This window comes from Poecilia reticulata, chromosome 7 (assembly GCF_904066995.2).
Source record: "Poecilia reticulata chromosome 7, P_reticulata-male-v2, whole genome shotgun sequence".
Classification (NCBI taxonomy): Eukaryota; Metazoa; Chordata; class Actinopteri; order Cyprinodontiformes; family Poeciliidae; genus Poecilia; species Poecilia reticulata.
In genome coordinates this window covers 13,914,273-13,942,218 of record NC_088836.1, presented here as the reverse complement: position 1 = coordinate 13,942,218, position 27,946 = coordinate 13,914,273, and the positions used below count along the sequence as shown (strand labels likewise).

At 41.0% G+C, this 27,946-nt stretch overlaps 4 protein-coding genes across 9 annotated transcripts in view; 3 read left to right on the top strand and 1 right to left on the bottom strand.

Annotated features, from left to right (window-relative positions):
* clstn1 (calsyntenin 1) overlaps nucleotides 1-13,920 on the top strand; it is a 35,171-nt gene extending 21,251 nt beyond the window's left edge. For 2 of the 4 annotated variants that reach the window (XM_008413364.3, XM_008413363.3), the window contains 13 exons: nucleotides 68-253; nucleotides 605-853; nucleotides 1,612-1,733; nucleotides 1,822-1,984; nucleotides 2,438-2,488; nucleotides 3,413-3,570; nucleotides 5,772-5,920; nucleotides 6,050-6,294; nucleotides 7,476-7,646; nucleotides 7,724-7,869; nucleotides 7,980-8,115; nucleotides 8,752-8,936; nucleotides 10,820-13,920. In XM_008413364.3, coding sequence (XP_008411586.2) covers nucleotides 68-253; nucleotides 605-853; nucleotides 1,612-1,733; nucleotides 1,822-1,984; nucleotides 2,438-2,488; nucleotides 3,413-3,570; nucleotides 5,772-5,920; nucleotides 6,050-6,294; nucleotides 7,476-7,646; nucleotides 7,724-7,869; nucleotides 7,980-8,115; nucleotides 8,752-8,936; nucleotides 10,820-11,014 — 2,156 coding nt within the window. In that variant the 3' untranslated portion in view covers nucleotides 11,015-13,920. The remainder of the gene's footprint in view (nucleotides 1-67; nucleotides 254-604; nucleotides 854-1,611; nucleotides 1,734-1,821; nucleotides 1,985-2,437; nucleotides 2,489-3,412; nucleotides 3,571-5,771; nucleotides 5,921-6,049; nucleotides 6,295-7,475; nucleotides 7,647-7,723; nucleotides 7,870-7,979; nucleotides 8,116-8,751; nucleotides 8,937-10,819) is intronic. The other 2 variants (XM_008413365.3, XM_008413367.3) reach the window with 1 other exon arrangement.
* Nucleotides 13,921-14,711: 791 nt separating this feature from the next.
* lzic (leucine zipper and CTNNBIP1 domain containing) lies at nucleotides 14,712-18,334 on the bottom strand. The gene is made up of 6 exons (XM_008413361.3): nucleotides 18,014-18,334; nucleotides 17,806-17,941; nucleotides 17,037-17,135; nucleotides 16,362-16,457; nucleotides 16,108-16,189; nucleotides 14,712-16,022 (listed from the first exon to the last, which is right to left on the bottom strand). The coding sequence occupies exons 1-6, from the start codon at nucleotides 18,112-18,114 to the stop codon at nucleotides 15,967-15,969; spliced, it is 570 nt and encodes a 189-aa protein (XP_008411583.2). The 5' UTR covers nucleotides 18,115-18,334; the 3' UTR covers nucleotides 14,712-15,966.
* Nucleotides 18,335-18,586: 252 nt separating this feature from the next.
* Nucleotides 18,587-26,261, top strand: nmnat1 (nicotinamide nucleotide adenylyltransferase 1). 3 transcript variants are annotated; one of them, XM_081608944.1, is made up of 5 exons: nucleotides 18,587-18,713; nucleotides 19,016-19,155; nucleotides 19,942-20,125; nucleotides 21,382-21,506; nucleotides 26,180-26,261. In XM_081608944.1, exons 2-5 carry the CDS (start codon nucleotides 19,041-19,043, stop codon nucleotides 26,188-26,190), a joined length of 435 nt encoding a protein of 144 aa, XP_081465070.1. In that variant the 5' UTR covers nucleotides 18,587-18,713; nucleotides 19,016-19,040; the 3' UTR covers nucleotides 26,191-26,261. The 3 variants fall into 3 exon arrangements, with proteins under 3 accessions (XP_081465070.1, XP_081465069.1, XP_008411582.2); XM_081608943.1 differs by lacking the exon at nucleotides 26,180-26,261 and adding an exon at nucleotides 26,091-26,173; XM_008413360.3 differs by lacking the exon at nucleotides 26,180-26,261 and adding an exon at nucleotides 22,166-22,823.
* Nucleotides 26,189-27,521, top strand: rbp7a (retinol binding protein 7a, cellular). Its single transcript, XM_008413359.3, has 4 exons — nucleotides 26,189-26,298; nucleotides 26,501-26,679; nucleotides 26,805-26,906; nucleotides 26,997-27,521. The coding sequence occupies exons 1-4, from the start codon at nucleotides 26,226-26,228 to the stop codon at nucleotides 27,054-27,056; spliced, it is 414 nt and encodes a 137-aa protein (XP_008411581.1). The 5' UTR covers nucleotides 26,189-26,225; the 3' UTR covers nucleotides 27,057-27,521.
* The last annotated feature ends 425 nt before the right edge of the window (nucleotides 27,522-27,946 follow it).

Below are 27,946 nucleotides of genomic sequence, written 5' to 3'. Positions count from 1 at the left end.
ACTTTACAACTCTACGCAGATTATCGCTCCTTTAATTTCTCAATTCTCCTTTTCTCTTGGTTCTCAGGCTTCAATAAGAGGACTGAGTACGAACCGGGCACCGGTAGCCTGGCTCTTTTCCCCAGCATGCACCTGGAGACCTGCGATGTGCCCATCACCTCCGTCCGGGCCAGCATTGAGCTGGAAACCAACCACATTGGAAAGGGCTGTGACCGTGACACGTACTCTGAGAAGTCACTGCACAAGCTGTGTGGTAAATACACAAACTGGAAAATTTTAATAATTTGCATTCGAAATTGGACTTCTTTTTTCTGAACTTTTCTACATTTTATAAACGCGCAGTTGTGAGGTGGAAAGAAAATTATGCAAAAATGAGAGTAGAATATGTCGCCCTCCTGTAGTCTGCAATAAAATAAATATTTTATTTTTGTTAGGCATTGTTTTTCACCTCTATCATTAACTTTATCCGCCTTTCCATCTGTTCCCTTATAAAGACATAAAACTTAACATGTTAAAGTTGCATGTTTTCAATTTAAAGCATATGCACACAAAACCGAGTCCAGTGTAGATACGTAAATCTGCATCTGCCGTCGTCGTATCTTAGGAGCCAGCTCCGGCACCGTGGAGCTCCTTCCTGCTCCGAGCAGCTCCACCAACTGGACGGTGGGACTGCCCACTGATAATGGACACGACAGCGACCAGGTGTTTGAGTTCAACGGCACCCAGGCCATCAAGGTGCCCGATGGTTTGGTGAACGCCAACCTGAAGGAGCCCTTCACCATCTCTGTGTGGATGAGGCACGGACCCGGCTCCCACGAAAAGGAGACGATCCTCTGCAACTCGGACAAAACAGGTAGAGGTCTATGATAATCTGATACTCTGCAGAAAAACGGCATCGCTCTGATCAGATCAACAAAAGTCGGCGTTGTTATTCAGGTGATAGAAGGCCAACTTTGTAATTATCTTTATGTGTTTCTCTGAAGGTTCGGGCCTGATCTAGCTGACTCTAGGTCGTTTCTCTTTAGGTCAATGCATCTGAAAGCTGAGTGTCTGAGGTCAAACTTGTGACGAGTTCCCTCGGCATCTCGTTACCGCCGCGCGCATTTGGTCTGCTAGTTCACGGGATTAAAATAGCCGTCGTATCTCTGGCTCAGACTTAACGCCGCGGTTCTAATCAGTGTTTGTGTTGCGCCGGCTGGAGCGTGCAAGTCCTCGCCCTCACCTCTGCTCACTGACCGCGCTTCCTTTTATTTTAGAGACTATACGATCAGTCACAGGCCGCCTTGATCTTATTTTCTGTAAAGTCTCTGGTGTGATCCGTGAGCAGGCGGCCGTGGCTGCTTATATAAGAAGGATTACATCAGAGCGGCTGGGTCCCGGACAGGACGCTCCGAGGCCCGTGATGTCAGCGCACCATCCATGACTTCTCTTTAGCACCGAGTCACGGAAGCATGAATCCTGCCCTTATGGGTCACCACACGTTAAATTTCGGTGCTCTGACGAGAACAAAGTAGTGTTAGTATTTTTTTTTTTTTTTCATTATTAATTTAAGGAGATTCAGTGAAAAGTAGGGTCTAAACCTGATCTTTTCCTCCTTCTTCCTACCTGCAGATATGAACAGACACCACTACTCCCTCTACGTTCACAACTGCAGGCTGATCCTTCTCCTCCGCCAGGATCCGTCCGAGGCGGAGAACTACAAACCAGCAGAGTTCCACTGGAAACTCGACCAGGTCAGCCGCTGCTTCTCAAACCGAGCTCCGTTTGCGCTCGTACAGCTTTTCAACTCTTTTTTTTTTTTTTTAACTGCCACGTTTACAGGTGTGTGACAAAGAGTGGCATCATTATGTGCTCAACGTGGAGTTCCCCACCGTTTCTCTGTTTGTGGACGGGACGGCCTTCGAGCCCTTCATGGTCACAGAGGACTACCCACTGCACCCCTCTAAGATCGAGACTCAGCTCACAGTTGGCGCCTGCTGGCAAGGTAGACACTCTGATTCCCTTCAGGTTGTTTAATAAACATTCACGGTTTATATCGGGGGTTTCCAACACTGTCCACTGTCCTGGAGATGCACCTCTGTGTCTCTCAGTGACAGTCACCGAAGACCTTGGTTTACATAGATTGAAACAGACAAATTTATATGACATATTGCTATGATATAAATTGAATTTTGAAGTGGATTTCAGTTCAAGAGGTGTGAATTCTTTCATAAAGCACTTTATGACGATGAAAATAGTAAAATTATCTAGCAGTACTCTTTACAGTCTGTTTTATATTTTGTTTAGTCACCAGATGTTGTTTTAACTCTTCCTGGAAATCTCTACTGATGCGGCATGATCTTTTTATTCTGTAGCATCTGTAGTCTCTCCTGCAAAAAAATCCTCAACCTTCCTTCCTCTCTCTTTCCCTGCTCTCTCGTTCTCCGTCCAATTACAGAAAACTCGGGACATGACAATGACACTGAGGCGGGCCCTGAGACCACCTCAGGTTGCTTAAGTCTTTCCCTTCCTCCTCAGACATGTCCATGTGTCCACAACGTCCTGCCATGCTAACAGCTTAACCGCATCTCCACGCCATTTGAACTAGAATGACAGGAACATTCTAGATGCAAAAGATTGTTGTTTGCTTGTTTATCGACCCTCTTTACAGCACGATAAGTTTTGCGATGCTGTCCTACCTGTTTTTTTTTTTGTTTTTTTTTTCTTATTTCATTTTCTTCACCTTCTTTTTAATAATTTATTTAGATCTTCGGCAGTCAGAAGGTTTGTCCTCTATTTCAGCCAATACTCTGTCTCCAGCAGAACAGAAATAGAAATGTAAAGAGCACAAAAACAACTCCGATCCGGCTGCATGTTTTCCTCCATACCGTCAAGTGTGACCTTGTCGAAACTCCTGCATATCGGATAACAAACCTGCAGTAGACTAAAAATACACATGTGGCTGAAGGTTCGTCTGACCTTGAGATGTGCAGTTTGGGGCTAACGCTGCAGAAATTAAAGCTCAGTTTTACAGATTATATTTGTCAATATCAACATTTTCCCGTCTTGAAATTTTGTCGTTTGTCACAATTTGCTGAAAAAAGCAGATTTTTTTATTTTTTATTTTCCTCTCCTTTATGTCTTTTTGTTGTTGCAATATCTTTATCCACAGTACGTTCGTAGCTCCACTTCATTGATTTAAATGTTGCATGTGCTGAAGGCATACATAAGCTCATCCATCATCTGCCTGTCTCATCCTCCGGGCCTCGGGCCTTTAAGGGGGGTATATTCTAACTTGCATGAACTTCATTCATGCCGGCTTTGCTCATTGAGATAGCACGCTTCCATAGTCAGCTCTGAAACATTGAAATCCCCTCCTAAGTAACTCACTCATTTTCGCGTTGTTCCATTTTTTCCGTACATTCTCAACCAGGCGGGAACACCCGAATGGCTCAGTTTTTCCGAGGAAACCTTGCAGGCCTGATCATCCGCTCCGGCAAGCTGGAGAACAAGAAGGTGATCGACTGTTTGTACACCTGCAAAGAAGGCCTGGATGTGCAGCTGCCTGAGGAAGTGGCTTCAGCGGTGAAGGTGAGGGAGCAGAGTAGCTCATGCAGGCTGGTCAGTTGCTTTTAAAGACGTATCACACGGATCGCAGCTGTTTGTTTTGTCCACCATACAAATTTTTTATTTTTGTAATATATTATATAATATGTGTAATTTGTTAGAATATAATACAGGAAGATACCAGAACTGCTGTGAGCAGCGCAGAGGCAAATCCTTACTGTGTGAAAGAGCGATCGCTGCAAATAGGACTTTAACGAGAATTAACATTTTAAAATGTGGAAAAATGGCCTCTACTTGTTTGGCATGGCTAATATTATAACCACAGTCTCTGTACGTATTTTCTCTAGAACAGGGGTGTCAAACTCCAGTCCTCAAGGGCCTGCAGTTTTTAGATGTGCCACAGGTACAAAACACTGGAATGAAATGGGTTAATTACCTTCACATTGTGTAGATCAGTTCTCCAGAGCCTTGCTAATGACCTCATTATTCTATTCAGGTGTGGTGCAACAGAGGCGCATCTAAAAGTTGCAGGACAATGGCCCTCCAGGACTGGAGTTTGACACCTGTGCTAGAGCCTTATAATCCAGTTTGTCTCACATCAGGCAGAGATGGGTTTATAATTTTGAATGGTCAAAATGATAAAACCATCCCCTCCCCTGTACTCTGTTCAGCCTTCCTGTTATCTGCCAAAAGTCTTGCTCTCTTCCACATTTTGCAGGATGAATAAATGACACTTTGAGAATTGTTTCCTTTTAAAGAACCTCGTACATCTTTGTGCCTCCTCTGACACTATTTTAAGCACCGCAACTGTAATGGACCTTACCTCAGGGGCCACATTTCATTGACGAATGCCCATTTTACGTCACGGCGCAGCTACCACGTGCGTGACAGTCTCACATACACAAGCTACAGTTGCAAACACATGCTAATGTACATTGTGGACTAGCAGACCGGCAGAAAGTTTTTGCGTCAGGACTCGAAAAAAAATGGTTCTCCACTGTCAGTGGGGTATCTGTACAGGCGATGTCAGGTGTCCTGATCGTATTTGTGGAACTAAAATTCACATATTTCCAAAATCTGAAACGGAAAGCCTTGCTTTGATCAAAGCTTGTGCACGACCGCATTTGCAGCTCAACCGTTGTAGGATCAATAAGAACAAAGGAGTGTCTGCTGGTGTAAGTATTATTGCTTTGCTTTCTTTGCGTTTAGTGAATGAAAAAAATTAAGTCAATAATAAACACATCCAATATGAAAACCTTTTAGCCAAGTACAGCTTAATGGCAGTACCGATACAACTTCTACATCCTGAAGCCTGTCTGTTACAGCCTTACGTTAGCTGAACAGATCAATATGCAATGTGTACCGTATCTGACATACACTAAAGATTTTATTTTACCTGAAAAGGTTTTTACTAAACTGTAATCGTGTTAGCCACGCTAGCACAGAGTACCGTGTACAAGTCCTAGGCACATTCGAACCCTCAAAACCATGAATGCCCGACTTACCCAGCCTTGCAAGAACAATAGGCATCAGTGATCTTGTCCACAGCTATATTTATGCTGAGGGTGTGAGGATCTGCTGTTTTCCTCATCGACTGGTAGCATTTAGCTGCGACGCACAATGTTGGAGGCATCGCGTGGCTCAAACATCTTGATGTTGTCCAAAAAAGATGACATGAACTTGTTGGTTCCCCTGTCCATTGTCGTGGCTGATATATTGTGAAAATCCGGCAGAAATGCCACACTAATCGACTCAGAAATACTCTGAAGAGCGTCAGTTGAAATGAAAGACGCCATGTTTACACATAGAAACTAAGCACTGCGAGGCTTTGTTTGTGAGACATGCAGTCACTTGGGACTTTCGAGGGGCGTTTCTGGGTGGAGCTTGGGTAAGGTCCATTGACCCAGCTAAGAAGCAGGTCTTCTATTAGTAACAACTTCCACACTGAAGGCTGCTCTTCTGTCACAAGATGCCTCTTTGTGTGAATTATAAAAGAAGGAAGTGACTAGAAGGGTTTAATGATGCTGAAAAGCAGACGGGGAAGGGTTAAATACATTTTTAATTGTCTCATAAGTAACCTGTACAACTATGTGTCTGCACACTGTTGTAAAGGCGAATCCGTTCAACTTCCAGAGATTTTACACTTGAAGATCTGTTTTAGGTAAATAAATAAATAAACTTTTGGGTTCAGTTATGTAAACTCCTACTTCATTTCCGTCACTTAGGTTGATTTCAACCCCAACCAGTCCTCTCTGACAGTGGAAGGAGACGACATTGGCGCCTTTGACAAAGTCATGCAGCACATCTCCTACTTAAACTCCCGCCAGTTCCCAACCCCAGGCATTAGACACCTCCGCATCACCACCACTGTCAAGTAAGTGACAGAAGCAAAACGTAATTTATCTCAGAAGCCTGTGAGTGGATGGCATGCGCACTAAATTAGAGGACAGGGTTTCTTTCATTTACAACCGTGATTTTAGGGTATTTGTCAACTCTTCGCCAGGTGTTTGAACGAGGACACCTGCGTGGCGGTGCCGGACGCTGAAGGCTACGTGATGGTGCTGCAGCCCGAGGAACCGAAGATCAGCCTGAGCGGCATCGACCACTTCGCCCGCAGCGCCGCTGAATTCGAGAGCCAGGAAGGCGTGACTCTGTTCCCCGAGCTTCGCATCGTCAGCACCATCACCCGGGAAATGGAGGCCGACGCAGAGTCTGAAGCAGCAGAAGGCACCGACGACGACCCCACAGGTAAGGGACGCCTGGACCTTTAGACAAGACCTCACAGTTTAGAAAATTAGTCAAATATTTAGTCATAGTAAAAAGAAAGCAGTCAGACATGTTTTCAGCCAGAGTGTTGGCGTAACTTCGGCTGTCTGTACATTTATTTATTACATGGAGTGAAAGTCTTGATCCGAGCTTTAATTTTCAGGCTTTGCTGACATGTTTTCTTCTTGAATAAATAACCTTTAAGGCTGAAAGGTTTATAACAGCGTAGAGATACTGTAGCTGGCAGTAACTTTGCCTGGAGGATGAGGGAACTGTACAGACACAATGAGAGGGAATCAGAGCTAAGTTGTTTATTTGTGGGCATGGTAAGCGACCAGCCGTGCCATCTGTCGGGCTTCCACATGGGTTGAGACGAGGAAGGACAATAGACACGCTCCAGAGCCGACACAGATACACGGCGGTACAATGTGCTGTTGTGAGCAGCGCGCCATATGGGACAAAAGGGGCTTAGCAAGATCAGTTGCTCTTACTCTCTTTAATCTGATCCAACTTTTATGACCGGACAGAAACAGGGTCACAGTTGATGTTAAAAATCATTTAATTGTAGTCGCCGGAGAAATTAATTTGCTGCAACACAAGCTAGACTGCATGTTCAAGCTTTGAAACTAGACAAATCAATATGAGATGGCAAGTTCTAATCTTTTATGCAGCTCTTAAATAATGTAGAAACATTTATAGCTATCTTTTACCTTGTTTTACTGTGAAATATGCTTCAAATGCTGTAGGAGATTCAGTTTGACATCCATCATAAAACAATTCTTTAGATGTAGCATCACAGCTCAGATGAACAGTTGATGCCACTGCTACAAAACCCAAACTAGTGCTACTTAATGTCCCGGCAATTACCTAATTATATTACTTCATCTAATGCCACACAACGCAAACACTCAGTTTGTGCTGATGAAAATTCTCACTCTTTCATCCCTGTATGGTCAGTTTGTGATTAGGCATTTCAAGTTGCTCGTTTACCGTTGCCTGTTTAAGCAACTAAAACAAGTTATTGCAACTGACCAGCATTTCTTACTTGTAGAATAATGGTGACAGTTCTATTCTTTTTCTAAAGAAGCCTAGAAACCCAACTAAAGCGTAGCAGTATCAGGTCTTGGTAATGTGTGTGTTTTTTTATGCTGGGTTTCTTTCAGTTCAAGAGACAGTTGTGTCAGAGGAGATCATGCACAACTTGGACTCGTGTGAAGTGTCTGTGGTGGGAGAAGAACTGGACGGCGAGCATGAGAGCCTGGAGGTGGACGTCTCTCAGCTGCAGCAGCGCGCCCTGGAGATGAGCTCGTCTAACCTGGGCCTCGTCATAACTGGTACACAACATCACAGACGAATAGCTTCCACCGAAATGATGCTTTTATGTACTTGAGCTTCTCCGCGTGTCTTCCAGGTGTGAACACCATGGCCAACTATGAGCAGGTCCTGCACCTCATCCGCTACAAGAACTGGCACACCGAAGCGCTCTTTGACCGGAAATTCAAGCTGGTCTGCTCTGAACTCAACGGTCGCTACATCAGCAATGACTTCAAGGTTGAGGTAGGGACACTCCTGACAACACATCACCATCGTTTCTATGAATTATAGACAACCTCAAAATGCCCTGTTTGAGAGGAGAAGTTGACAGGCAAGGCCTCCCTTCTCTTTAGGTTAATGTGATCCACACGTCCAATCCTGTAGAGCACGCCAACAACGCCATGGTGCAGCCCAACTTCATCAATCCTGTCCATCACGCCTCTGTCGATCTGTCTGGTCACAACCTGGTCAACGCTCACCAGGCTTCGGGTACTGAAATTTGTGGAACATTTTTATTTTTTTAAATTTTTTTGGTTTTAATCATGCTAACACTGTCTTTGTGTTACGTTGTACAAAACCTGATAAAACTGTGTTTTAGCTGCATGCGTCTCACCGGTTTTAATAGGCAGATGGTATTGATGCTAAGTGTTGAAATCAAATCTGTTTAATTAAAGCTCTAGAAATGATCCGGTCTGCTAAAAGGCGGGCGCCGCTGCAGATGGATTACTGCGTGTTTAGCCAAAGTAGGGCGTCTGTGAAACGCAAGTTTTTTTTTTTTTTTCCTTTTTAGTTTCATTTTATGGCGTTGCTTTAAGGATTACACTTGAGCTCAAGTCTGTGACATCTGCACCGGCCATGTTTGGAGCTCAACCTCGTATTCTAGCCTCTGGTATCTGACAAACACTCCCGGTCCAGAGCAGAGATCCTATCTGGATCACGTTGGGGAAAGTGGAGCAGTTTGTCGGGAGACAGGAAAGCTATTTAAAGAAAACACACACACCTTGAGCTCCTAAACGTCTTTATGTGGCTGTCCTTGAAATGCTCTTGCGCCTTCCTGCGTAAAACCGGAATCCTTCTATCAATTTTTCTCCCGCTGCTTTCTGATTCGGGCTGTTTTCTCTGCAGTGGTCCCCAGCGCCGCCACCATTGTCATCGTGGTGTGTGTGAGCTTCCTGGTGTTCATGATAATCCTGGGCGTGTTCCGCATCCGAGCTGCACACCAACGCTCCATGAGAGACCAGGAGAGCGGCAAGGAGAACGAGATGGACTGGGACGACTCGGCCCTCACCATCACAGTTAACCCCATGGAGGTAGGAAAAGAAAAAAGAAAACGATTCAAAATGAGATTAAATATTTTACTGTTTAGCAAAAGATTGTTCAGCTTTACACTTGATTAGTTGTCCTGTGTGATGCTGTGACTGTGTCCTAATCCTGGTTATTAGAAGCCCTGATGGAGGGACATTGTTGCAGAACTAGAGTTTTTTCACTGTTTATGGCTTTTATTTTAGCCAAAAGAAACAGGTTTGTTGTCCCATGTAAGCCACCATTATAAATCTCAGTATTTTGGTAGCCGTAAATATATGAAAAAATGAAAGTAAATCACTTTTTGAACAAAGCATAGCTAAAGGAAGCCCTTTTTTTAATAAGTAAAAAAGAAATTATACGCTAACATTAAAATTTAACTGTGCAATAACTTAAATTTTAACTAATTTATTCAATTTCTCTTTGGGATCAATAAAGTAGTTTTGAATTGAATTGAACATTCTGTTAAATCATTTTAAAAAATGGTTTCTGCATGAGAAACATTTAGAGAACGGATGTTGAGATTGGTTTTGTTTTCGTCTCAAATCCCTTAAAATATAAGAAAAGCTTTTGTGTTCAAAAACGTGTCAGTGAAACGAAACAGGAAAATACTATAAGCCGAACAAGAAATAAGAGCATTTGTTTAAACTTTGTCTCCGTTTAAAAAAGCAGAATATCTGAAATACAACAAAGGATGCATGTTTTGAATTTCTATACATTCTGTCTTGTATAGCATCATAGAAACACAAAAGTACAAAGTAATAAAAGACACCATGCAGCCAACAATTGCAAAAACCAGTAAACATTACATTTTGATGAGTGCCATCATTAACCGAAAATAAAAGTCAGAAATCATCAGATTCGAAGCACATGCTTAGCCAAGAACAAGATGGCTGCTGAGTCCTCTCACCATAATTGTTCCTGACTCCCGACAGATTTTATCTGTAGTGCTGACACTGATGCTGCGCGTCACCTCTTTTCATCCTGCACACATTCATTTTAAAAACGGCTGCGTGGGTTTACAATGGACGTGTTTTGTGAAAGGGGCTGGAGGCAACGTGATCACGTAAACGGCAGAGCAGAAACTTGAAAATAAATAAGAAAGATGAACGGCAAACTGGACCACATCTCAACATGAGGATGACTGAAATGCAAAGAGGAGACAAAGAAACTCGCGTGTAAAATACCCTTATTAAGTTGGGGTGCACCAAAAAAATTGTCCCTCATTTCCTCAACTTTGGGAGATGATCGGTGGATCCTCACAGGTGAAGCCGACCTGATCCACCGATCCCATCTACCTCAATAAAAATCTAAAAATAATCTACTGTCCTCTGTTGCTCCGCTGTGAGAGAGGTTTGACTGACAGACCCACCAGGTTATTTACGTCTGCAGTTATCGACAGTCACCCCACTGTTGCCAACTCTTGCTTTGTCTAGCAACAATTCAGACAAAAAAAAAAATGTTATTGGCCAAAATTGGAATCAGCTTTTTAAAGATTTTTAATCTGTGATCGGCGAGAAAACATCAATCGGTGCACCCTTACTGTTAATAGTCAGGGAGGGGAAAGTTGCTTGAAAACTGCTATTAAAGCTGCAATCCATTCGCTGTCTTGCTGTTTTTGCACTCATTTGCCATCTCTCCTCCTCTAAGCTCTCGAATTAGCTTTCAGGCCAACCCTGCATTTTATGATGATGGCAGCCGAGGGATGAGAGGAGATCATTAAGTAGAAAGGAGGGAAAATTACTACCAGAGCTACGTAGACCACAGACGAAGCACCTTTACGTGCAAACAAACACGTTTGGGACGTATCTTGCCTGTTTTTTGTTTTTTTTGTTGTTGCATTAGTGACCAAAATCCCCCCCTCCCCTTTTTCCTGCACCCTGTGATGCAGACGTACGAGGACCAGCACAGCAGCGAGGAGGAGGAGGAAGAGGAGGAGGAGAGCGAGGACGGGGAGGAGGAAGACGACATCACGAGCGCTGAGTCAGAGAGCAGCGAGGACGAGGAGGGCGGCGAGCCAGAAGACCAGCAGGGGACCAGCAGACAGCAGCAGCTGGAGTGGGACGACTCCACCCTCACCTACTGAGACACACCGAGCCCCCCCACACATGCTCTGACACACACACACACACACGCAACCAAGCCACAGTCACCGCTTTACGCACCCCTCCATGCAGTTTCATGTCTAGGAGCCATGATATATATATATACATATATATATATATATATAAAAACAAAACAAAAAAAAAACGAAGAATAAATAAAGTATAGAAGAGTCCTTCAGCGTATACGGTCAAGGCTTTCCTGTTGTTATCTTCGTGGTGGTACTCAGTGTAGTGTAGTCATCACCGGATTGCTGATTTTTACTTTGTTTTTTATTTATTATACTTTTTAATTCCCTGGAAAACTTGGCCTACATTTCTTCTGGAGTGTGCGAGGAAGCCAGCCCTGCACTTTCTGTTCTCAGTCAGGCTTTTGCGCAGAGATTCGTTTAGATTTCCCGATGTATATCCTTTGGCTTAATGCTTTTAGGGTCGCTTGCCATGACTTCGGTTTTCTTGATTGTAGTCCACAGTGAAGCAATTTTATCGAAGTAGCCTGCAATCTCTCTCTCTCCTTCTCTCTCTCTTTTTTTATTTTAGTTTTCTTGTTTTAGTGCATGAGGAAAACTTGGGAAGTCTTATGTGTAGAGAAATGAATTGCTTTTTAAAGATTTTTTTTGTAAATATGAAAACAACAATGTAATTAGTCAATGTGTTTAGTGACAGCCCGCTCAGCAGGGCTCGATATCTTTAAAAAACAAACAAACAAACACACAAAAAAAACCACGCCGTACGTAACGTAGAATATTTGTGTCACCGCAGGCCGTAGCATGTCGCTGAATTTCCGCTGAAGCTGTTCCATCGCGCTTTCCCCAAACGTCTGCCTCGTGATGAGAAACCCAGGACTGTTACGCGGAGGTTTCCATGACAAAGTGGTGTCCGTTTTTTTTTTCCTTCCTTTTTTGACGTTTTCTCTCGATCGTTTTCCGCAACAAGTGAAATCGGTCCCAGTGCTTTTCTTGTGAGCAAGGATGATTCGACAGGTTTTCGCTCCGTTTACTGTCGAGGACCAAAAGCGCCGCAATCTGAAAAATAAGTCATTTCTCAAATCTTTTTACGCAGTACTGACTTGATAAGCAAAAATTTGGATTGATATACAAAGAGAAATATCAATAAATTACTGATAACAGAATTAAATGTGTAAATTATTGATTTAAAATTCATTACATATTAAAATCAGACAAGAATTTTATAATTTCATTCAATTGTTTCAGATTTTCTGCCATCATGAAATAACTTAGTGTTGTAAAAGACGTTTTCAACCTGTTCTCCTGCTCCGACACGTGTCACGGATTTTGCTCTATTTCAGCAGGAAAACACTTTATAAATAACTTCGTTTTTTTCTCACAGCAGACCACTAGACTTTATCGTTCATGGAACCACGCTGGTAGAGTTGTTCCTACACATTTGTTTACATTTGGTAAACTTAATTTTCCTGCTGGAGTTTAGTGTAGAAGCTCGTATGATCGATTGGGAAAATGTGACCAGCCTGTCTCCTCTCAGACACTGTTGTCCGTCACTGTTGTGTACATACATATATATAAAAATATATTTGTCTTACAAAACCAGAAGATGACGATCCTTTGCGCTTTACTCTAGTTGTGAGGGTCCTAAAAGCTGCATTAATTACTACCAGATTTGGGGCATTGCATGGCGCAGAAGCGGCGTTTACAAAAAGCATTAGTGGCTGGATTTTGGTTATTTTTCTTTTTGTTCTTTTTTTTTTTTTTTTGCATGAGTGTTTTCAGAGGCCAAATCTGATTTTCTTTATGGGGACTTTCTTTTAAAGAGTTGATTTTTATTTTTTTCTAATCTCCAGTTAATTGCTTAACGACCAGTCTCCCTTCCGCGACGACACGTAAAGCATGGGCCAGGTCTGAGCCAGCTGAGGTGGGGAGTGCCTTTTCGCCAATCGTTGCAAAATTAGCAGGTCTAACAGAAAAAAAAAACAAACATTTATCCACGCTCTTTTATTTGTGGCATTTTTTTAATTATTATTATTATTGTTTGATGCTAGATTTCTTACAAAGCTGAGATGTTTTGTTTTTTTTGTTTCCAGCTTGTAGTGATTGTAGTTCACCGCTAGATTTATTGAAACTACAAACATTCTACATTAGATGTCATGTGTCCTTGTTGATGTGTAGAGAAAGTAGATCCATATTGTATCTTCTATAGATATTGTACTGAATCCACCTTTAAATGATGTACAGTACATGAAGAAATCGCTTTGGCAGCATAATGTGGGCGTACTAATAAATTTTGCTGTCTGTGTACAGTGGAAGGTGATTTTTCTTTTTCCTTTTCTTTTTTTGAACCGCGTCCCATCGCCAGAGTTGTTGAGAAGTGATTCTGAGGGCAGCATGAATTTTACGCAATCGCAGTAAGGCCTGCCATCTCCAAAACTCGCATCTTCGTCGTTCAGACAGTTCAAAGTCCAGTTCAAAAAGTCAGTAACGCTTCTAACACAAGCCTCCACCATGACTCCAACCCCCTTAATCTGAGTCACCTCTCGCCATAAAACGGCAGCCAGACCATAGCGCCGCTACTAGGAATCAACTTTGCATGAGCCACACGTTTGTGAATGTCCCGTGTGGGGTTGAGACGGACAAAGGAGTCTGTGACGCACTACTGATTCTCGAGATTGTCTGGTTTCACACATCCGTCACCCTCCAGACCAGATTTTTGTTTTTTATTTTGATTTTATTTGCCGTTTTCTTTAAAATGTTGCTCAAATGGACAAACGGTTGTGATGTCTGCATAAAAATGTTGGGTGCTTCCTTTGTTGCTTGTTGGAGGCGCTCTCACTTTCCTAGCAGCCAGAAGGCGGGTTGTAGCCAAGTCGACGCTCGCTCTTAAACAAAATAAAGGATGAACTGATGGGATGTAAACACTTCCTGTTCTTGTTTTGTTTTTTGTTATTTTTTTTTTTTTTACAGTAACTGTGCCACTGTTTAAAATGCATTTCTGGGGTGGAATAACACACCCTGCATGCAAAACGTCTGAAGCAATAGTGCCCCCTGGTGTTGAGTAAAAATTGTGCAACAATTTTTTTAAGATCACAGGTTAATAAAATTTAAACACTGCCAACATGAACATTACTGAAGATTTATGGAGCATGCCTAAAAGCCAAGAAGCCAAATCATCACAGGACACACACACACACACACACACACTCTAATAAATAAGGTCAATTTAGAGATAATTAACCTAACAGTCATAGTTCTAGACAGTGGGAGGAGAAATAAAATAAACCGATTGAACCTGTTTTACCGTATGATGCTCATCTTCCCACAGCCGCTGGACACAAGAAGTAACTACAGCTAACATTTAAAAACTGATGTTTAATGTATTGATTCCATCATAATGCTTGTGTGTGAAACTATTTTTCAAACATCTTTTCAACATTTTTCTTTTGCCCTCCTGTAACCTACTGATTCTGTTCTACCAGCACTGAAATGTGACTTTTGCTCAGTTTAGTCACTAAAATGTCCACAGAAAAACACAAGATTGGTTATTATTAAGGTGATCAACAGCTTTTTCTAAAATGTATTTTAATATATGGTTTAAAAAAAGAAAAGTTATTCTAAATACAATCAATATTCATCAAGGATGTACTTTCTACAAGTAAATTATAATACTTGTAATTTTAAATCTGAAATGCACAATAATTCACACACGATGGATAAAAAAAACAGTTTTAGTGGACCTGTTGAGGAGCGGCTCTGTACAGTCAGACGTCATTTTATGCTTCTTATAGCAAACAATAGACATTATGTGCAGTCCAGGTCAGAAGTTTACATACCAATCTTTTAGCTTGGGCCTTTTGGAGATTAATTTACGCCAATCTGTCCAGCATGGGGTGATCGTACAACACAAGCTCCATGATTGATTTATTTATTTATTTTTAAACAAGAATTAGGTGTGTAATTTTATTGTTGCTTTTCAGTAATACAAGCAGAGTCAAATCTGTGCATACTGGTAATGACTGAACTATATGTATACAACCCCAACCGTTTTTAAATAAATGCCCATTAGCAACTAATATCTCATCCACAGTGCTTTTTGCATCTGTTAAAAGACTTTTGGCGGAACTCTATATTTCATTCATCTTCTTGGTAGAATTGGTAGTTTATTTAACTTGCCTGGTTTCCTGGCATCACATTTCAGAAAGCTTTGAAAAGCGATCCAAACACATCCAGTTTGGATTTGTTTTTAGGAACATTCTCTTGTTTGAACAAGCCGTTTCCAAGTTTCAATCATCCCCCTGTTGATTTCAAGTAAATTTAATAGTAGTCGTCCTCCTTATTCACTGTTCCATCCACTTTTCCACTTTGGGCAAATATCTAGACCCCAGCATGATACTACCAACACCGTGCTTAGCACTTGCCTCACCTTGATTCCTCTAAACGTTCTTCTTGTCACAACAAAGTTAAACTGATGATCCCAATTCTTGTGTTTAACCACGGTTAAAAATAATAATAATTAAAAAAAATAATTAACAGACCACAAGTAATGATTTTCATTCTAGCTTGAATGATGATGTTCAAGCCTTGAGGCGGCTTCACAAAGGCTCAGGATCATCTGGTGTTTCTGCTTTATCCAAACAACTTTAGTTTAATTAAAACTTTAAGAGTCTCTGAACTCTCAGGTTGTAAAACAGCACACAGTAAAACCAACACTACAAATCACAGCACCGTCGTCCTCTACATTCATTTGCATGTACTCGTATCGACTATATTACAATTTTACAGACTTGGACAAATAACTGAAATTTACAAAAGTTAAGAAGTATAAAACAATACTATTAAAAATTTTTGCATCTCTAGAAACACTAAAAACTGCACAGATTTTTATGCAAAACTTGATTAATTGGCACACTTCTTTTTTTCTTTTTTTTTTAATAACAATGACTTATAACTATAATTTTGAAAACTGTCTATGCTTGGGTTTTCACCCCAGAACTGGCTAAGGCCATAATTTTGTCTTCCGACCCTGGAAAAAAAAGGGAAAGAAATACAAGATGAGTGTTGGTAATCGGACAAACCGAACAGTGAGTTGATAAAGTGTTTCTGCTCACCCAGGTTTGCAGTGACTTTTTCAAACTGACTCAGAGTCGCCGTCGCGTTTTCAGCCAGGAATGTGTCATCCTCTGGAGTGAGCTGTTGGGGAGGAAAAAACATACATCTACTATGTGACAACTCTTTTAAAAAAAAAAAAAAGATCAGTCTGTCAACATCATGGCTGCCTCATGACTAAAACTGCAGTGGGAATTTTGCATGGAAACATTAGCAGAAGCCACCGAATCACACTGCGCTGTGCGGTGTTGGTCACCTTCTCTCCCAGCTTCCTCAGGGCTGTGAGGATTTCCATTTTCTGCTGCGTGTGCACGTCCCGAGACATTTTCCCCACCATCACGTCTCGGTCCATCTGCCCGGAATGTCAAACACAGGCCGCACAATTTTCAGGCAGAGCCATGGAAAAGAAAAACACAATGCAGTGAGCGACGTGAGCCAAACGCTAATCGGTCAAAAGATTTAATGGCACAAATGATTCTAACAAAGCTCCGTGGAGACTGACAGAGGAATGGGTTCACACCGATAAGAAAGAGCAAGCAGGTTTTGAGAGAATACGTTCAAGACCGAATTTAGGTCTTTTACAGCCTTTTTGACGCCAACGTCAATATAACGACACATGCGTGGCCGTCCAATCAGGGATCTGATCTGAGCTTTGGTTTTCTGATGTTCGGTGGAGCAATGGAGTCTATCAGCTCTTCAGCACTGGAGGACACAAAGCGGTGAGAGGTGCATTCATTGGTAAAACCAGGAGAGAACTGAGCAGCAAAAAAAAATGTTTAGGAGGTTTAAACAATTTGACAAAACGGAACAAGACCAAATTCTGAAAATGCTGCAGTCAACCCTTGAATATGCTAAATGTGACTGACAAAACATTCTAACCATTTCTCAGACTGTGACTGATCGGTGCAATGTTTGGAAGCGCAACTCAAACCTCGGCGAGTCGGGTCCTCAGCTGTCCTGGCTGCTTCTTTGCAAAAAGTCGGATCACCTCGGGGGTTTTGAATGCTTGGCTGATGGCAGCTTGGATTGCCTGATGGAGATAAAGACTATAACAATGAGATAGTGGGACAGATTTAGATGTACATTTTCATTTTTATGAGACAATCTCAGAATTTAACCACAGGGTCTTATAATTTTATGTGCTAACAACTAGGCAGCTAAAAGCGAATTATGCAACATCTGAGTCACTATTGTCAGATACTGCAGCGTCTCGTAATTAGGGAACAGCCAAGTCGAAATATTGATTTCTTCAGTTCAGAACTGCACGGTTTAGGTTATTGTTTTCATCAGATTACAATTAACATTTATTTTTAGCGCTTTAGAAAGCACTGTCATACCGCCAAGTTTAAACTTTTTTCAAGGATAAATTGAGCTTTTATGCAACAGCGTCACAGATTTTACAGCATACATGTGAAGGCCAAATTCTAGACAAATATATAGAAGATCTTTAATGACAGTAAAAAAAATAATTCCCTGTGTATTTCTTGTTTGAAACTTTAGGAGAAAAGCCTTCATGTTAACCTTTACAACACAATGTGTGCGTTCTTAAGATATGAATTAAACGACAGTAAGGACTTCTCAGACAGATTCTACTTTGAGCTGGTTTAAATGTTGCATAAATGCCCATGAAATTATTTTCGTCACAGAGTGGGAGTATTACTACCACAAAGTAATGAGTGCTTATTAATAAATGTCCCTACCAGCTGCATCCCACCAAGTTCATCCACCAGTGTCATGTCTCCTGTCATTATCTTCTTCAGGGACTCATTGAATTCCTCCAGCTGTTCCAGTGTCTCTTTTTTTGTCTCCTCATATTCCTCCTCATCCAGGTCCTCTCTAGAAAAAAAAATGATAAGGACCTTAAAGGAGAGAAAAGTAAATGAGTGTATTGATTGGCTTATAGTCCACCTGCATTCCTCCAGGTCCTGAAGCTGCTGCATCAATCTGTCAAGTTGTTCCTCCATGTTCTGCTTCAGTTTGCTGGTTTCGGTCTTACCCCGTGATGCCATTATGTTAAAATTCTGTTTCCAAACTCTGGAGTGTCAGATTTAAGGAAGCAAATTGACAAGCAACAGATCAGAATGGCTGACATTAATCAGTAAGTCCCAAACAGACTAAACTGGATGCCAGGCGAAGGTTGTATTCACCGTATTTACTGTATTTGGTCACTATTACTGATTATTTTTCACAATAAACCCGAAGGCTCAGATAAACATTGATACTAACAGCAAGCTAGCATGCTAAAGCACAGCATCTCACCGTGAATTGTCTTTGTAATAACCAGTTATAAACACGCCGTAGGAACAACGGACGTTTGCTTCAGGCTAATGGGAAAAATAATAGAATAGCGAACAGAACCACCGCATAAAAACCCAGATTTAAAAAAATTACTATTTTAGTAAAAAAAAAGTGTTTACTGTTTGTCTCCAGTCGCATAAGTCTTGAGGATTTGTGACCATGAACGTAACTTCAGAACGTGGGTGCGGCTCTCGTAAATTCTGTCCAATCAGATTTGTCTATCTTTACGTAGCCCTCGACGTCAGCTACGTACAGGAAACAGCTGACATCCATAGAAGAGCGAAACAGAAACTGCATTATTTTATTATAGGTACGAAAACGTACTATTTCTTTTGAACACCGACTGTTATTTTTTGTTTGTCTTCTTAAAGATAATTTGGGTTACCTCCATGTTGCTAATTTATAGAGCTAACAATCTAGATGACAATGGGAAATTCAACTTTAACGAGACTAACACATGTTAGCTCAAGTTATAGCTCTGCTATTTATGCTCTCAGCATAATAAACCTTCAGTATTTTCTCTCGGTTTGCAAATTTTTTTGTTTGTGCCTGGGTTTAAAGGGACTACGTTAAATCGCGTTTTAGTAATGTCAGCTGTTGTGTTTGTTGCAGGGCAAATCCTGCACCAGTATGAGAAATGGAGAATCCCACTACATCCAAAGTGGTTCTGCTGGCCTGTGGCTCCTTCAACCCCATCACTAACATGCACCTGAGGATGTTTGAGCTGGCCAGAGATCACCTGGAAGACACAGGTTGAAGCCATTTAAGATTACATCCTTTGTTTTAGTGTTAAGAGTTTTCTGTCAACTTCCCTGTGAAACTTTGTGAGCCTAATCAAAAATGAATCTTAAAATGAACTTGGAGCCCGTGAAGAAAGGGAGAGCTTTGTGATGTGCTTCTGCCTGATAAGCATCTGCAGCATCATCTTTAACTAAGTGGGAAGTAGAACGCTGTAGCTAAGATCAACAAATAATACAAAATAACAACTCTGGACAACAACATTATGATTTTCCTTATTTCTTTAGAGGTCCTTGGTCGGGCATATTTGAAAAAGAAGTGCACCCTATTAATGTTAAATATGTACAAAATGCACACAGTTGTAGAATTTAAAGTGAGAGCTACTTTCTTTTTACATGTCTTACAGAAAGGTTGTGGTTAAAGTAGCCTAAAAATGCATTTAATTTAATTTTAAACTTTAAAAATTAAATGGGTTTTTGAAGAGTTGGAAACTGCATAAATTATCATTTGTGTTACTTCAGTTTGCACAGTAATAAATAATGCACTTTTAAACTTGGTGCAAAGTGGAGGAAAAGACACCTGATCTATTTGACGCTAACCTGCAATTTTGGAATATTTCTTCATAACTCATTATCCAGAAATATTCATAATGAGTATTTCTTTATGAATGAGTATTCATAATGAATACTCATAATGAAAATTATCTCAAAGTGTGCTTTGAGATGATTTTTTTAATCATCTCAAAGCACACTCCTACTGTGATTTAAAAACCAAAACCGTATCTCCTTTGTGTTTTTAAGGTCAGTACAGTGTGATAAAAGGAATAATCTCCCCGGTGGGCGATGCCTATAAGAAGAAGGGTTTGATTGAGGCCAGCCACCGGGTGGAGATGGCCAGGCTGGCCACAGAAAGCTCAGAGTGGATCACAGTGGACTCCTGGGAGAGCCAGCAGTCAGACTGGGTGGAGACGGCTAAAGTTATCCGGTAAGTTTAAAGTTCACAAAACATTTTTCTCTTGGATTTTTTTTTTTTATTCCTTTGACTCTGTTTTAGCTATTTGCCATCGATCTGTGATGACAGCTAGTCTTCAAGCATATTCACATTACATGGCGTGATGTAGGTGACTATGGCTTGCTTTGAAACCTTGGTAAAGTTTTCCAAAGTTTTAATGTCCTTTTTATTGTATCTGAGTTATTCAGACTTTAGACCTTTTTATTATTTCTTTACGCAACAGTTGAGCACTTCCTGTTTCTGACTCTATGAAATGGGATTTATCACACAGTTTCTAAAGTCAGCTTTGTTGCTCGAAAAAAAAAAAGATAATTTAAAAGTAAAGGTTATGAGGAAGTGGAAAATGTGATAGATTGAATTTATAAGTGCAAAAATAAAAGAAATGTAACAAAATGTATTAATACCTCTAAGTAGGCTCAGAATTAGTTGGAAGTTATGTTGCATGTAAACAGCGTCACATGTTACTTTAATTAATTTCATTTGTACATTAAAAGAGAGGGTGATGTGATTATTACGTACTTCGTCCACTAGATGGCAATATTAGTGTGATATGGAGACATCCAGGGCGGGAACCTGTATGTGAGCAGAGCTGCTACAGTAAAACGTCTTGTTCATTATTTTCCAACATGAACAAAGCAGATGGGACAGAAGATTTTAATATATTATTTTCTAGATTTGTACAATACTCTCCCCTAATTAATTTCCTGTATTTTTGGATATTTTTATTAACACATTTTGAAACTGAAATGGTAATTCTCTTTACCATTTGGAGCAGTGAGACTCGATCACCCGGGTATCACATTTACAGTACTTTATTGGGTTTGCAGAGTTTGACAGCAGCTGCAGCACACTCTAAACATTAACTGATCCTTTTGTCTTTTTTAGTTCTGACAGATTCTGACTCTCTCCTGTGGTAAATATAAAATAGGTTAGAAGCTAAATGCCGGGCCTATTGGCTTCTTTCATTCAATCATTAAACATTTCCTTCAATTTTAGCTTTGTTCAATTTTAGCTGAACAAAATATTTAGGATTCATGAAATTGCGACTGGGGACTATTTTTGCTCATTGAGTATTTTTTGGCTCATAGATCAAAAAGACCAGCATGTAACCTGCAAGATGTTTTCATAGAATAATAACAGATGTAGCTTTTTGTCTTAAAACACATATGGATTGAGGGATTTGAACAGCTGCTTTTGACTATATAGCCATTTTATCTTTATTCGTACAGGCATCACTATGAAGAGCTGCTCGCTAGAGAACATAACAGGGACAACGTGGACACCGTCAAGTATACAAAGAAGAGACGTATAGAGGAGAATTATATAGCGAGTTCAGTTCATCACAGGAAAAGAGGTGAGCTGTGAATATTTGTAAGGTTGTGTGCGTAAATAGACGTGTTTTTGGCGTTCTTGCTTATTTACAGTTTGCTGCGTTCTTCCATTGTGAAGGAATGCAGTTCTTGTAGGGTGTGGGCGCTCTGTCTCATGGTCTGGACGACAGCCAGTCACAACCAACAAAGTTAGTTGTCAGAGTGAAGCAGCGTGAAAATTGCCTCTGGGCAAAGAGGTGGTAATTACAGATGCACTTGAGATTAAAGCAAAACTGCGTCACATGAGAAAAACAATAACTGGTCATGTGAAAAATGGTGTCATGAGCCTATCATTATTAGTTAAACTTGACCTAAATTTAGGCATTACAGGACTTTTTATACCTTCCCCAAACCAAAACGTATACAAAAATTTTTGTTTTTCCATCTTTATTTTCTATCCATTTATCCATCCATTTATTTGTTTAACAATTATCCGTCTATCTAATGATGGATCTGCCATTCATTCTTACTGAACTATTTTAAAAATAGTCCAGAAACGGACTGGGAACTGTGGAAAATTCAGTCTTTGATTCTACAGAATCTTATTTTTATTTCGAAGTTGTCTTCTCATAGATCTTTGAACAAGTGTTGTTACACCCCATCTGAGCTCCTTCAGAGCTGAGCTCCTTGTCCCTGTGCTCAGACGGCCCTCAGCTGATGCTGCTGTGTGGGGCAGACGTCCTCGAATCCTTCGGAATACCCAATCTGTGGAAGCAGGAGGACATCACCGAGATCGTGGGACAGTACGGGCTGGTTTGCATCACCCGCTGCGGCGGCGACCCATACAAGTTCATCAACCAGTCGGACGATTTGTGGAAGTATCGCAAGAACATCCACGTCGTCCACGAATGGGTGACCAACGACATCTCGGCGACTCACGTGCGCCGGGCGCTTCGTCGAGGCCGAAGCGTCCGATACCTGCTGCCCGAGAGTGTCGTCCGCTACGTACAGGAACACGGCCTCTACAGCGCCGACAGCGAGCAGAAAAACGCTGACGTGGTTCTGGCACCTTTTCAGAAATACTCTGATGCCTCTACAAGCGGATAATTTATTGACATGTTTACAAAAGACAGAAACCGATTTTGCTGTGAATTTAAAACGAGTTGTATATTTAATTGACGCTCTTAACAGTGCCTGCTCCACAGATTGTAGCAATTAAATAATTATAGTTTCATTTTGCGCCTGTCAAATAAAGCATCTGAGCTAAAGTTCAACTACAAATAGTTTTATACATTTGATATTTTGTACAAAAAGTGATCAAATAATTTTTATTGAATAAAAATATACTTGAATGATTCTGACGCTGCTTTAACTCTGTCATCTCATCATATATTTTCACTCAGAAGTGGAATTTTCCATGCACTCCGCACTCCCTCTTCCCCTTTTAACAAGCCAAAGTCTCTCTGGAAACACTTTTTGTTGGACTGAGTGATTTGTGCCACATTAATAATAAACAGGTTTCTTTGATGCGGACTGCCGGCAGTAAGTCGGGCTCGTTTCCAGTGAGAGTTGGACTCCGCCAAGGCTGCTCTTTGTCACCAATTCTGTTCATTACCTTCATGGACAGAATTTCTAGGCGCAGCCGAGGTGTTGATGGGATCCGTTTTGGTGACCTTAGGATCGCATCTCTGCTTTTTGCGGATGATGTGGTCCTGTTGGCTTCATCAGATTGTAATCTGCAGCTCTCGCTGGAACGGTTCGCGGCCGAGTGTGAAGCGGCCGGGATGAGGCTCAGTGCCTCCAAATTCGAGGCCATGGTCTTGAGCCGGAAAAGGGTAGAGTGCCTTCTCCGGGTCAGGGGGGTCGTCCTGCCTCAAGTGGAGGAGTTTAAGTATCTGGGGTTCTTGTTCACGAATGAGGGAGGGAGCGGGAGATCAACAGGCGGATTGGGGCAGCATCTGCCGTGAAGCTGGCGCTGTACCGGTCCGTCGTGGTGAAAAGAGAGCTGAGTCAAAAAGCGAAGCTCTCGATTTTCCGGTCGATCTACGTTCCCACCCTCATCTATGGTCATGAGCTTTGGGTCATGACCAAAAGAACGAGATCACGGATACAAGCGGCCGAAATGGTTTTTCTCCGCAGGGTGGCTGGGCTCTCCCTTAGAGAAGCTTGGTCATCCGGGAGGGACTCAGAGTAGAGCCGCTGCTCCTCCACATCAAGAGGAGCCAGTTGAGGTGGCTCGGGCATCTGGTCAGGATGCTTCCTGGACGCCTCCCTGGTGAGGTGTTCCGGGCACGTCTCACCGGGAGGAGGCCTCGGGGAAGACCCAGGACACGCTGGAGGGACAATGTCTCTCGGCTGGCCTGGAAGCGCCTTGGGATTCCCCCGGAGGAGCTGGAAGAAGTGGCTGGATAGAGGAAAGTCTGGGCCTCCTTTCTGAAACTGCTGCCCCCGCGACCCGACCCTGGATAAGCGGAAGAAAATGGATGGATGGATGGATGGATGGAGGTGTCTTTGATTTTCACCTTGGGAGTTCCCTTTTTATTCTTGTTATTCTAATGCGGCAGAGATTGAAAACTGATAATCCCTAATCCCTAGTTTTCATGTACTCCCTATTTTTTCACCTCTACTTTTTCATAAGGCAAAGAAACTTCATTCATGCACTCATTAAAAGCCTTTTGCAGGAAAATTACATAAATGAAGAAAGGTGGGGAAAAAAAATCTCAGTTAAACAATAATGGAACCTGAAAATGTACATTTTAAATTCAATAAACTATATTTTTAATTTTAAAGGGGGGCCTCAATTTTCAGGAGGTTTGTTGCAGAAGAGGATCAGAACTAAAGGCTAATTGTTTAGTTTTGGGAGGACTGAGTCAACAGGCCTCCAACCCAACCACACAAAGAGTCCACATGATTCAGTCACTCAAAAAGCGCAAACCATTTCAGTTTAGTTGACCGCTGATATGTAACATTACATTTTTGGGACCACAAACAATGACACCTGTTTTTTCTGCAAAATAAATACAAATGTAAACAGATACAACACATCTAATATCTGGGATGAATACACAACTTTTTTTCTCCCACGGAAATTAAAACAGACTTCCTTTTTTTCCCCCATGAGTTATATTTACCTAAGGGATTTTATTTTATTGAAAATTCTGAATTTTAAATGCATTTAGTTGGTTTAGTTAAATTTGTCAAATTTTATGACTTGAATCAAACAGTTTGGATATCCTTACAATTGTTAATGGGGATTTTGTCCCATTCTATGGCGTTAATGCTTATTAGCTGCTTCTTGGTTCTGGAAATGGCACCCAGTGTTGAACCAGACTGGTCGAGGTTCACAATTCTCTACTGGATTTTGTTTATGTATGCCAATTCTTAAAGCAGGGCTTTGGAGGTGTTGCCTTGTAATAACATCGATAGGTGTGCCTCCTTTTAGCTTACAAAGACATGTCACCATCGTCAGGGCTTTCCCAAATGTTCAAAGACACTGTAAACTCTGTGTAAAACGTTGAGAGTAATGAAAGGATTCTCTCATTTTCTGGCATTCAGCTAACAGAAATAACGTTGGTAGGTCTAACTTAGCTAAAGCAGGAGTAGTAGAGTAGTCTGATTTAATGTCATAAAGCAAGATAAAAAGGTTACACTTCTTTCAATGCATGTCAACAACTGTCAGAGTGACAGCTTTGATGTGTGTTGTTATATACAACAACACGGAATAATTTATGTTCTGGTACACTTGAGTTTTGATTTAATTGGTTGTAGAACATGTTAAAGGTACGGCGGTTCATATTTCAAGGCTCATTTCCACTCAGACCTCAGAAAATGTTTGAATAGAGGAAGTTGAGTTATTATGCGATCACACAAACGGATAATTATTTTTGAAAGCATTTCATTAGAATAGAGGATTAACTTCGTCACAGAGGAAAATTATTAACTTTGCATTAATGTGTGAAATCCAAGATTGCATCATAGCCTCCACTCTCTTGAAAATTGCTGTGAGCAGTAAAACTGTGGAATCATCCCAAACTTGTGTATTTTACATAGATCAACACATCTTAGCAAAACGCTCCAGGAAAACGCTTGTGGCTGGGTTTTTTTTAACCGACAACGAGGTGATGCTTGGTTTTTTGAAAACTGAATTTCTTCCACACTTTGTGCTACAGTGTGTCTATTTGTCAATTAATTTCAATTTGCTGCTGCACAGAGAAGTTTGACATTTTGCTGTAGGCCGCTGTGATTATGACATTGATAACAATGAAACCTAATATGGTTTGAGGTCGGGAGAGTTTTGCTGCAGTTTAAATTTAATCGTTAATAAAAATTAAAATATTAAATTAGTTGTTGCATAATAATAGAATAGGGTATTTTACATTATTTTCAGTTGTACTCAAATTAATTTACAAAATTCTCGTATTTTTTTTAGCTAAATATCGGTGTAATTTTCTGACAGCAAACAATGACGTCTGTATTTCTTTTTCTCATTCATTTGTGTTTTAATTCTTGAGGCCCAGCTTAAAAGGTTGTCTGACAGTGAACCTGTCTGACAAGTCTTTGCTTTCCATTACTGTCCTGGTAGTGACGAGAGTGCCTCCTGCATCCTCACATGATCTTAACTTCAACAGAAACAGGAGGGTTTGACACACCCATCTGTGTGTCACGGGGACTTTCTGAAAGCTGCACTTATTAATGCTCATCTGCATCGGATTGCCAGTTTGCTCCTAGTAAACCCCTGAAAAAGGAAGCTAAGAGAAATCAGCATGCCTACCAGTCTGTGTGGAACATGGGACATGATCAGCAATGTCAACTTCGATGCCTACATGAATGCACTTGGTGAGTTTGAATTCAAAAATACTCCATAGGACGAGAACTTGGAAAAAAAAACAAAAAACTAGAAAATCTGTTTGTGGTGTGAATACACAAATATACAAAGAAAAATTGAGCTGGGATTTTACACCAGGGTTATTATTGTATTCATGAGACTGTGGCAAAGAGTATGCAAAAGCTTTCCTAATACATTCCTTTATTTTTCCAGGTATCGGTGTTTATTTGAGAAAGATTGCCCTGCGGCTGAAGCTGAGAAAGGTGATTGAGCAGCAGGGAGACCAGTATATCATCAAAACTCTCAGCACCTTCAGAAACTATGCCATCTCCTTCAAAACCGGTCAAGAGTTTGAGGAGTTCACAAAGGGACTGGACAACAGGCACATCAAGGTGAGGACGGATGTTGTAAACGTAGCACTCCCAGGTGTTTGTATGAAGCATGAAACGTGCTGACCTGATTTTTTGCTCCCATTCTGATCATGCTTTCTCGTCTTATTTTTTTTCCGTCTGCGCAGTCGACAGTGACGTGGCAGGGGAATAAACTAACGTGTGAGCAGGTTGGAGAGAAGAAGAACCGAGGCTGGGCTCACTGGGTCGAAGGCGACAAGCTCCATCTGGTAGGAATGAAATTACTAAGAAATTTCGACTTGTCTTGATTTCGCATGTTTCATATTCACTAAACATTTCTGTCACATTGTCCACCTCAGGAACTGCACTGTGATGGAGAAGTCTGCAAGCAGGTGTTTAAGAAGAATGTAAACGAGTAAAGAGGAAGGAGATGTTTAAGGAGAATTCGCTCGGTGCTGGAGGACAGCATGCGTCCGATCCACAACTGCTGACCCTGAAGAAGAGAAAGCCACACCAGTCTAAAGACTGGGGGGCTCAGATCAGGAAAAAAATGTAGCTTTTTTAAAATACAAACTTGCGCCACTAGATGGCACCACTGCACCACTTTTACACTGCATACTGGAGCTACATTCAAGATGAAGCATCAGGAATGTTTCATAACTTGTTTCAGCTGGCTGAAAACAGATTAAAGGTACTTTTGGTTTTTCTCTTGTTCGAAATTCTTCCTTGAGAGTTGTTCTGTGCAATTTGCATTTATTGTTTTAATTGTAAAACTCTTATTCATGTGGATTTTTTGTTAAAGAAATGTAATATATACCAAAATATGTTTGAGATACATTTTTGTAAGATTTGAATTTTGCTAAATAAATTTTGTTTAAATAAAAGCTGTAATTTGTGATATTTGTCCAACAAAAAAAAGTGAAGGTAAGAGTTGTAAATCTACTTTCTATGTGGTTAAGACCAAAATTATTCAGACCTCTAGTGGATTGAGATTTGAAATAGACCCAAAATATTGATTCAGTGGGGATAACCTCAAATGCATGCCACACTTTTCAGAGATATCTGATTTAAAAACCAGATATCTCACTTTCCTCCAAATTCACAGATACGCAACCCATTGTGCTTAAAATGGCAATAGATACATTATAGGGCTGCTGAAAAAGTCAGAATTCAGACTTTAATCATTCTGATTTCAAATTAATTTGAATTGAATTACCTTTCCCTTGGGATTAATAAAGCATTTTTGATTTAATTTAAATAAAAAAGCAACTTTTGGAGGAAAAAAGAGGTCACTTTAATCTTAGAGATT